The 11,326-nt window shown below is 33.6% G+C and overlaps 1 protein-coding gene across 1 annotated transcript; it reads left to right on the forward strand.

Annotated features, from left to right (window-relative positions):
* The first annotated feature begins 5,962 nt into the window (after nt 1-5,962).
* On the forward strand, nt 5,963-8,768 carry LOC131162377 (large ribosomal subunit protein uL6m). Its single transcript, XM_058118797.1, has 2 exons — nt 5,963-6,150; nt 8,311-8,768. Exon 2 carries the CDS (start codon nt 8,343-8,345, stop codon nt 8,646-8,648), a length of 306 nt encoding a protein of 101 aa, XP_057974780.1. The 5' UTR covers nt 5,963-6,150; nt 8,311-8,342; the 3' UTR covers nt 8,649-8,768.
* Nucleotides 8,769-11,326: the final 2,558 nt, after the last annotated feature.

An 11,326-nucleotide genomic window follows, 5' to 3' on the forward strand; every position in this document is an offset into this window, starting at 1 on the left:
ACACCGTGAGTAATATGCCTCAATGGGAGGTCGTATATTACTCAACATTTGTGTAAATAGGTGAGGACCTATTAATTTTACTATCTAGGCAAGTGACTATGTTAAGAAAAATTAAACTACTGACTTTACTTTGGTCCTATAAACAATAGCAGTGACTCAGATGGAGAGAATACTATTATTCTTAGTTAAGTGTATACCATCATATAACACTAGACCTAGCCTTAGTGAATCCCTCAGATGGAGAGGTGACCCAATCCTAACAATTATTAGAGTTTATACTTGATGAGTTTGTAATTAATTCCATTCGATGGGGAGGAAGATTCTAATATCAACTCATAAAATTAATTACATCACCTATAAACTAGTGATGGAGACCATGAGATTTATACGTAATAAATTTCCTCACCCGCTTAGTTATTTAATTAATGTGGGATGCAAATTTACACGTGTTTAATATTCCAATAAATTTAATATTCCAATATTGGTAACTAAAATACACGCAACAAATAAAATTCCAAATTTCCTTAAAATATTTTTTAAAAAAAATTTATAATTGGAAATTAATTTTATTCTCTAGTTTCACATGCATAAACCAATATTGAAATATTAAATCTTACATGCTAATGACATAACATAAGAACAAAAAACACGCCAAGCAAGCATATATAAACAAGAAATATGATCTAATAAAAATCCTGGCTATTGTTGTCTAGCAGCTCGCATCATAAAACTGTGATTCCTTGCTTGCCATTACGCAGTGCCGGGATTTGGCGGGGCCTTGGGGCTAGCGCCCCCGATGGGGTTCGATATGCCCGGTCAGGTCGTAGGGGTTCAAGTAAATTTAAATTTAAATTTAAATTCAAATTCAAATTCAAACTCAAATTCAAATTCAAATTCAAATTCAAACTCAAAATCAAATTCAAATTCTAAAATTCAAATTCAAATTTAAACCGCAACATTGTTTTAGGGTTTTTCTTATTTTTCGCTATTACTATGCACATGCCGCAACTGTGCCTCCTTTTTCGGATGAAGTTACATCTAGATTACAGAATCATATGCCTCCGTGATCGGAGTTCACATGCTACGAATCTTGTAACAAACAAACGCAAACAGATTACAAAATCCTATGCCTCCATAGTCGGAGTTCACATGCTATGAAAACAATCGCAATCAGATTACAGAATCCTATGCCTCCACAACCGGAGTTCACATGCTACAAATTTTTAAACAATCGCAATCATAAACCATACATTCGTGTGACCATAATAATCGAGCAAAACGCTGCAAAACAAAAGTTAGCGCATCCACATGTTCTACCCTACACATGCACTAGTTCGAAAACTGAAGAACATGGTATTATTATTCGTATATAGTATCAGTCGAGGCTTCGATACCAATTGAAGGAGCCTGCTTTGGAATAGCCCTAAGATTTGGCTATAGTGCATATGAATAACAAAAAAAAAAAACAACCTTACATACCCGGGTCAAACAAAAATTTAATCTTTCAAACCTGGATCACAATAAAAATTCGATCTTGTAAATCCTAATTACGTGATTAGGATCATACCTGCGAGATCTCTCTTGTAGAGACCTGTAAAAATAAAATAATAAAAATAATTGGGAAAAGTGGTTTTTGACTGAAAAAGGGAGAAAACCAGCAATAGTTTTCTGGAGTGAAGAGAAAATCGGTGACGGCTATGAGGAATTACTACGGGTTAGTAACGAGTTAAATGGTAAAAATTGACTGGTTAAATTGAAAACTAGTTATGATTTTCTGAGAATTGGACAAAACCGTCGACGGTTTTGGTGGCAGTGCTAAAGGTATAACAACCTAGAGCTTCATTTGAAAATTAATAACAAACATTTCTCTCTCTCTCTCAAGAAACCCTATGAATATCCACTCTTATACCTTCGATTTTGGACCTATTAAGCTCTGTTTTGATGATTAGGAACCATTACAGGGTTCCTAGGAAAATTCTCTACAACGTAGGCAGAGCAGAATTTCAGTTTGAGGATTCTGGGACACCACTCCAAAACTGAGGTAAGAGTGTTAAATATTGGTTTTAAAGGTTAAATTGAAGTATATAGAGCCTAGAAAATGATAAAATAGTGTTTTATTGAGATTTGAGTTGATAAACTCGGGTTTTTGAATTAGGTTTGGGTGAGTGTCGTGGACATTGTTTGGGGTCTTTGCGGGCATAATTTAGGAAACCAGGTAAAGGGAATACATTATAACAACTTTTTAATTAATTTTAAATCGGTTAAATTCAAGTATACAATTCTATATACTTATGTATAATTTTCTGAATGAGTTACGCATTTGGATCAAAAATGATTTTGATTATATATCATATTTGGGAAAAACCGTGTGGCATGAAAATAACTTTCATATTTAAATGGTTGCGAGTACTACTTGATTACAATTATTGTTCGCTTGTGGTTATTGTTTGGGTTGCAAATTCTGATTGATTTTGATGCGGTTTGGATGAATAAATATTGTAAACTTAGATGCATTGATATGTTTACATGAATTGGATGTGTATTGTTTTATGGTTCATGTAAATTGCGATATAGCGTTGGCAGTGGTATGATGGGGTCGTTATATTGTACCTGATATAAATCGCCATATAACGTTTGTAGTGGTATGAGGATGTCGTTATATGGGCATTTATATTAAGGGAGTAAAACATTGGCAGTGGAATGGGGAGTTTGTTTTATCGATTTACTATGAATGGGGTTGTGTGTGTGGATTTGTAACCTGTGTGGTTGGGAAGCTTGTGTAGTAACCTATGTGGACGATATTCTTGTGTGGATGTGAGTCCTGTGAGGACTGTATTACTTCTGTGGATATGGACCATGTGTGGGTGTGAATGAAGTATGTGTATATCCTGTGTGGATGAGTTATGATATGTGTGTATACGTGAATCTTTGTGAAATGATTAGCATTGGATGCGTGTAACTTTAATTACATAAGTATTTATGGTAAAGTAGAATTCTCCAATTGAGGGCTTGCTAAGAAAGGTAAGTGTCCTGGTAATTTTCTGTGGTACTAGAGCAGAGGGAAGCTACTTGTATGGGCGGGTAATCTTCCCTATTTTCGGAAACTTTGCTTGGATACATAACCCGAGGACTTACTGAGTAAGGTGAGTGCCCTAACATTAGTGTTAGAATAGAGAGAAACTACTTGTATGAGAGGGTAAACTTTCTTATTCTCAGGAATTATCACTAAAAATATTTATGCTGTGTGTATGTTATCAGATGTCAGTGATGTAATTGATGATGCAGATTCTTTGGTGCTAATGATATTGAACAATAGATGATTATTTTGTATGTAATAAACTCTTTGTCACACACTGTTATAATTTTTTCTTCCTTACTAAGAGGTGTCTCACCCTGACGATTTATTATTCTTTTCAGATCCTTCAGGTGATCGAGCTTAGAAAGCTTCGGGGCTGGGTTTAGTTTTGTGAATGGTTAAAGAACAGATATAAGTAAAGTTTTATGTTTAATTTATTTTCTGGTTATGTAATATGGAGAATTTGGTTATGCTTCTTTATGAGTTTGAATGTATGTATATAGTACTCTGATATTTTATTTGTGGTTGTTTAAATAGTTTTGTTGCGTGAAAGGTATCAGAGACGTGTGATTGGTCTCATAACACCCTAGGCCCTACTTGGCGGGTTTGGGCCGTGACATCTTTGGTTTGATCTCGAATCTGCAAGCACAAAGAAGAACTCCCGAATCTGCAAGATCAAAGAAGCACTCTTTATGACAACCAGGAATCTTCTACTGTATTCCTCAAACATGCCTTGCTCCTCAAAGAGTGGGCTCATTAGCGGCGGCTAGGGGTTGCTTCTCACGAAGATGTCTACCTCTGTGCATGCATTTTTGTTTTAACTCGCCGTTGAATGGAGCGCGTGTATATAGGCTACAACTGGGACCTCTGGGAAAATATGACTAGGACTTCCAATGTAATTAAGAATTCCTAATCTGACCCTGATTAATCCTTAATTATGTTAAACCACTAAAGAATTATAATTGCACTCTTTGTTATATTCGAAATTAAATTTCTAGTTTCTATTATTAAATGCTTATTTATCTTCCTAAGTAAAGATTATAGATACTCGTCAATTAAATTAAATTATTGACAATTTAATTAATTGACATGTTAATTTCTTGAGACATTTTACTTAACTTATTTGATGTGTCGGATTCAAAATCCACCTGCAAAGTTTGACATAATAAAAACTTATAAGCTTCCTTAAGGGGGTATCATCAATCTCGATACTAGGACGTAGATTCCATTAATAATTAATGTTCACCATACACATAATTTCATTACCCAACTCACTGAGTTTATTGACTTATAAGAATCTCACTCTTCTATGAATCAAAGTAATAAACACTACATGCACGTGTCTAATAAATATATCAGGATTAATAATATAAGCACTCATAATAATCATGAGGTATTAATTGCTTTATATAGTCAGTACAAAAACAATTACCCCAAGACGGTCCTATTCAATGCACACAAAGTGTACTAGCACATAGTCAAGATAGACCTATTAAAACCTTGTGCTCCAATCATACCAATGGTGTGTCCAATTCTATTTAAGACTGTGAACAATAAACTTATATTTTATAAGAACTGATAATCTATTATTCTGTGCATTAGTCGTACTCTACATACTAGATCACCTATTATATAAAATAAAAGACACACATGCATAATCATTAAACAGATAATGTTGGACAAATATTGCTCACAAAAATTCTTATTAAAATAAAATAACTGAAGTTATTAATAAACTATAAAACTAATTACATAAAGTATGTCTTTCAGTGTAAATCTCTAACAGTGGGATGGTAGGATTAAATTAAGAAATAGGAGGGTTGGTTCAATTGATCAAGGTAACACCTTCTAGTTAAATTTGTATTGCATGTAAGTTAATAAGCCACTATTACTTCTTAAATTCTATTTTTTTAAAAATTTTTTTACACAATGTTTTAATGTAAGATATTTTATATAAATATTTTGTATAGATTAGTTTTAATTATTTGTAAAAGAGATTGATGACAATATTTTAATTTTGTTTTGACTAAAATATAATATATAAATTAATAATTTTTAATTTTTCAAAATTAAAATTAAAATTAATTTTTTTAAAAAATAAGAAGTTATAAAATTAGATTGAGATGGTTGTTAGTGACTATTTTTTACTTTAATATTAATATTTATGATTTTAATTAATATTTTTTAATGTTTACATAGAAATCCGTTTAATACTATTCTTGTAATAGAAACACTAAATAATATATATTATTATGTACTAGCTATGGACAAGTACTATGTCCATGCTGTATGACTTTCTATTTTTTTAAAAAAATTTAAATAATTATTAAAAAATAATAAAAAAATTGAATAGCATAAATATATTTTGGAATAATTGTAGATATTTATAGAGGTCTTTTGAAATAATTATAAGTAGTTATAAGAATAAATTTGACATAATTATAAAGGTATTTGAGGAGAGTTTGTGGTAGTCAAAGGAGGGTCTTGGAATAATCATTTGTAGTTATAGGAATAAATTTGACATTTTTGAAAGATGACACTAAATAAGGGAATCCTTTTTATAATAGTACTAGCCATGGGTACACAGTATGTGCATGCTTTATGGTCTTCTATTTTTTAAAACTTTTAAATAATTATTAAAAATGATAAAAAATTAAATATTATAAAGACATTTTGGGATAATTGTAGATAATTATAGGAGTCTTTTAAAATAATTATGAGTAGTTATTGGAATAAATTTGGTATAATAATAAGGGTATTTTAGGAAAGTTGTGCTAATTAGAGGAGTGGTACTCATAGGATAAATTTGACATTTTAAAAAAGGAAGAGGCCAAATAGGAAATTCCCACTATACTAGGAAAGATTAGGAGTATAGATACTGACGTCACCGATTAAATTTCCGTCAGACCAAACCGGTGGCTTCACCGGGTTGGCCCCGGTCGGGGTTTTAAAACCATGCCCTAAACCCCCTCCTCTCCTCTGTGCGCACAACCGCCTCTCTTCTCCAGGCATAGCCGCGCCACCCTCGAAGCACAGGCCACGCACAGCTGCATTCTCATCTCCTCTCTTATGCGGTAAGCTGCGTCTTCTCTTTTTCTTCTTCTTCATCTTCTTCTAGATGCTCCCCGTTTGTCTTTCCAGTTGTTTATGTTTTTATTTATTTATTTATTTATTATTTTCAAAAATATCGTTGGCTTGTGTCCTCTTTTTTCTTGTGGTTGAGATTGACTTCAGTTTTGATGCACAGACTGATCTGGCGGATTTAGTTGCTTTCGTTTTCTGAATTTTGGGCATTTTTGTCTTCGAAATATTCGTGTCTGTTGTGAAAATGTTGCACAAATGAGTTATCAATTTTGAGAAATTCTTGCCTGTTGTAGAATTGCTGCACATATTGATGTACAGATTGTGTTTTCCGTTTTAGCTCCTGATTTTGATGTCTACTGGTGTTCAATTATTGAACTTGCACCTCCCTTGTCGTGAGATTTGGTCCACAAGAGCAGATGTGCAAAATCTGAATCTTCAAACCTTTTCTATTTTATGTCTCATTTTGTGGATTTTTTAATGAGTAAAAAGGAGAATCCTTATATAAAAGGCACCAAGGTGGTGCAAACAGGTCCAACCTTCTGTTAAATAAAAGGCAGCTTTATGTTCAAGTATTGACTTTCAAGCTTGAAACTTATCTTCAACCGATCCAATAGCAGCTCATTGATTACCCATGGCTGAACAATTCCAGTCCCAAAAATGTGGTCCAAGAACACCAAAGAAAAAGGTGTTGGAAATAGTATCCATTTAACTATATTAATTGCTATCCTTTGAAGCTTGTCTATAGTTCAAATCCTTCCTGACACTGCCTCTCAAGTCTCAAGAGAAAAAAACCATATGAGTGGCAGAATTAGATCTCCAAATTTTGAACATTGGAAAAATTTTCTGCTAATGTAGAAAAAAATGTATCCTTTTCAATGGCCTTACCGTGGGAGCAGTAATCACTGTTCACATTTTGGGATTACATGGGGCTTTTATTCTTAATTTCGACAGTTGGTTCTTCATAGATAGGTTATTAGTTAACCCATGCAGAGTTTCTTTCCATTTTTGCTGAAATTCTTAAAAATGTTGCTTGTCATGATTATTTAAAAATGGTGTCATTATTTAAAACTAGAGTCATATATGATTCAAAGAAAGTATATTTGCAGATAGGTTATTGTGGAGTCAAAATAAAAAACATTATGGGGATTTAAAAATAAGATCTATTAAGGAGTGCTCTGACCAGCCGACCTATTTACAAACTCTTTTAGTGCTAGTGAATTATTGAAGGGGAAAAAAAGAATGTTCCTTATCAAATTTAGGAGGTTATAATTTTTTATTATGATGTAAATGATGAAAAAAGAGGGATAATTAAATGGAATACATACACGATTATTCAGAGGAATGCTTGAAACAATGAAAGCGGAATTGAAGGTGTTGTAGGTATTAAGAATTTTAATCCCTTAAGAATTTAGAGTGTGATTTTTCTAGAAAATGCAACATTGTGTGTGTATGTATGCGTGTGTATTGTCTTTCACAATTGAGAACACCAATGGAAATGGCAGCAAGAGGCTAATTTCTCTGTGTGTGTATGTATTGTCATGTTAACTTCTTTGTTTATGTGTGTGTGTGTGTGTGTGAAGCTGATGCATGTGATTTGTAAAATATCAAGTAGCCGCGACAAATGATAATGATATTAGCATTTATTGAAGTAGGATTATTACTCAACATATTTGGGCGGAGATGGTAATGTTTTGAAGGTGGTTATGATATAATGCTTTGTTTCAATTAACCATTAGATATTGATTTGGAAAATGTTCGGTTAACCATTTGAAACAGTTCAATTTTGGTTTGCTTTTTCTGGCGAACTGGAACTTCAGTTTGGTTAACGGTTCAGGGCATATGGTTTGGTAAACCGAACCATGCTCAGTCCTAGAAGATGGGCTGCCCGGCCTTTTTTCTTTTGAGGTCAGAAAACCACTGATGAGGAAAATGGGCCTGTAGATTTCTGATCAAATCATGTGTTCTTGATAACCTCCATTGTTCTCTGCTCTCTCATGGCACCATTTTGCCCTGTGGTCGATAATGAATCCCAGTTTTTTTTTTTTTTGCATGATTTCTATAGATATCTTCTTGCTCTTGACAATTCATCTCTTTTATTTTATTTGTTTTTGTTTTTATTGATTTTAATTTGTTTACTGGTTTAATCTCAGAATATTCCAGTGATCAATTCGCCTCAAGTGTGATGGAAGCCAAATTCTTTCGATTTCTCAAGATCGTGGGTGTTGGATTTAAAGCCAGAGCCGAATCAGAAGGTCGTCTCCTGTATCTGAAATTGGGATACAGTCATGAGGTAGAACTGACTGTTCCACCTGCGGTGCGTGTCTTCTGCTTCAAGCCAAACATAGTTTGCTGTACTGGGATTGATAAGCAGAGGGTGCATCAGTTTGCTGCTTCTGTTCGTAGTTGCAAGCCTCCTGAAGTTTACAAAGGCAAGGGTATAATGTACATCGATGAAGTTATCAAAAAGAAAGAAGGAAAGAAAAAATGATGGCAGTTTTTTTTTATTCTTATTATTGTAATTGTTTGTTCTGCTGTATGGATTTTGAAAAAATGTAGGACAAATTTGTATTAGGTAGAATTTTACGTAATCCAAATTCAACCTTACAAATTTTATGCTCCCAGAATGCAATGTCTTGATTTGGGAACTTTTGAAGAGTTATGCAATAATTGAATAGAATCTTATTCTATATGTCATCATATAATTTCAACTTCGTCCAAGTTTTATTAGTGCGGTATGCTACTCTCCCTCCTAAAAATTTTTGAAATCAAAAGATGGAACTTTATGGAGGTTTTGGCATACTATTCTCCCCCCAATCTGGTTATATGAGTTTTATGAAGATTAAAACTAGTGAATATTTGTGATTATTTGTTGAAGCCCTATTGTCCATTTATGTTGAAGTGTTTAAACCAAAGTGTGGAATCAAGCACACACACAAAAAAAATCATTTTAATTTTAATTAAGAATGCCTGCTAGATAGTATTAAATAATACCATGTTAAATTGTTCATGCTTGAGCTATTGAACCCAATATTTCCTCAAAGCCCCATGCATCGTCTGAGGTTTGCCTGTAATAAAATGTGACATAAATTTGTGACTGGCTCCAAGGGGCTTGTTTTATTTCTCCTCCACCATCAAATGCATCCATTAACATTTCCTTACTGGCTTTAATGTTTTTTCAAACTTCCACTTGTACACACCCTCAGAAGCCACCCATCTATTGGTTATTGTAAACCCTTTTCTGTTTATTTGAAATATTGAAGAAACAAAATCATTAGAGAGAGAGAGAGATGGAATCAGGCTGCTGAAGCTTTTCCCTCATTGTTCTAACTTCTCAAAGTTCAAATATATACTCTATCTCTTTGATTGTACTCTATTGTTCTCACTGGGATCATACAGAAATACCTATAAAAGGGTACTTTTTGCAAAAAAGTAGCATTTACAAATAGAGACTGTTTCTTGAATCCCCAAAAAACATGATGAATTGCTCATAAGCACCTTGGTGGGCTCAATTGTGCACAAAGATTGATGGACTTCAACTTAGATCAGAGTGTCCATTGCAATACCCAATGTTTTTCTCTCGTGTTGATGATTACCAGATCATAGCTAACTGAAGAGGTAGAGATCAAGGCAATTTGGTGTTGTATTGTGGTATTGAAAACTGACAAGCTGTGTTGGGTTTCTGTTAGGATTAAACAAAGAGAAAAGGGGCTGAGAAGTTTCTTGGGCCTTAGGTTTTATATCTATATATATAAAAACACACACACACGGAAAGGGCAGGACTTTAGCATGTGAATAGGTATTGGTAAATGATGGGAGGGATGTCAACATTGTCAAAGGATGGGTAAATGATGAAAGCAGAAGATGTGAAGAAGAAGAATAAATCCAGGAATGAAGGTACCAAACAGATAAAAACAATCAGCAGGTTTGTTCTTTTCACTTTGTTCTGAAATTAGTCGCAAATTTGCCCCTTTAGTGTGTTTGGTTTAGTTATTTGAGTTTGCAGCTTTGGCGTGTTGTATGGGTTAGTTGAGTTGCAGGAGGACGATACTATTTGGAAGCAAATTAGTATTCATGGAACTGAAGTATAGTCTTTTTTTACTGAATTTTGTGGGATTGTGTGTTTGTGAGATTATTATTATTATTATTTTTACTTCTGAAGTTTTAATTTTTTTTTTTTCAATTAAAGCTGGGCAAATGAAACTGAGGGCATTTGGTTGCGTGGTGAGCAGTTGGGCAATTGTCGCATCAAAATTCAATGATAAAACCACAAGACACTGCAGGCGAAGGTTAATAAAATTATAAGAATGTTGTGTGGTGAGTAGTTGGGTGTTTGTCACTGTTAAAGCTTGATATATATTGTTGGCCCACAACCTAATAGCTTAAGCTTTAAGGTAAAGTGGTAATCTAAGATGGTATCATAGCTGGTTACGCTTTTATTATGTGCTGTGATTAAGTTCTATGTTTTGGCAAAAAGAGAACTGTCTCAATTTGGCTAGCACAAAATGGATTGATTGTTCTTTATCTCTTAATAATTTCATAGAAATATACACAGACACAGACACAAACTCAGACACAGACACAGACGCAGACACACACACGTGAAGTTAGATAGGAATTTTATTCTCCATTATTGGATGCCACTGTTATCTAGTACTTCAAGGTGGTTTGCAGGTTCAAAAAAATATTTGGTAACAAATAGCAAGGGCGGTTTCAGGTAGGTGTTAGAATGATTATTTTCATGTGAATTTAGGTTTGAACTTTGCTAAGGTTTTGCAGCTAAATAGTTTTTGACTTTTGTTTTGAAGTTGTCCTTTTTAATCTATTTGGGAAGAGGGAGGATGAAGAGTTTTATTAGGCGTTATTGGGCACGTTATTGTGGAATCGTGCTCATCCCTGATCAGAAGTGCGTCACTGTCAGCGATGGTACTATTGGTAGAACTAGAACTTGCATGCTTGTCTCTTACAGCAGCAAAAAGTTCTGCTACTCTCTGCCAAATTCAAATGTTGCATTTTAGTTCTGGGATTTTCCCAATAAATTTTTTCAGATTAAGTTAATCATATTATCTATTAGGCATTGCTTTGGTAATATGGGCTTTAAATTTTCTTATATGATTTATTTATTTTGTTTTTGTTTGATTTGTTTCATTATAATTTATACATATGTAA

This window comes from Malania oleifera, chromosome 1, assembly GCF_029873635.1.
Source record: "Malania oleifera isolate guangnan ecotype guangnan chromosome 1, ASM2987363v1, whole genome shotgun sequence".
Lineage (NCBI taxonomy): Eukaryota > Viridiplantae > Streptophyta > Magnoliopsida > Santalales > Ximeniaceae > Malania > Malania oleifera.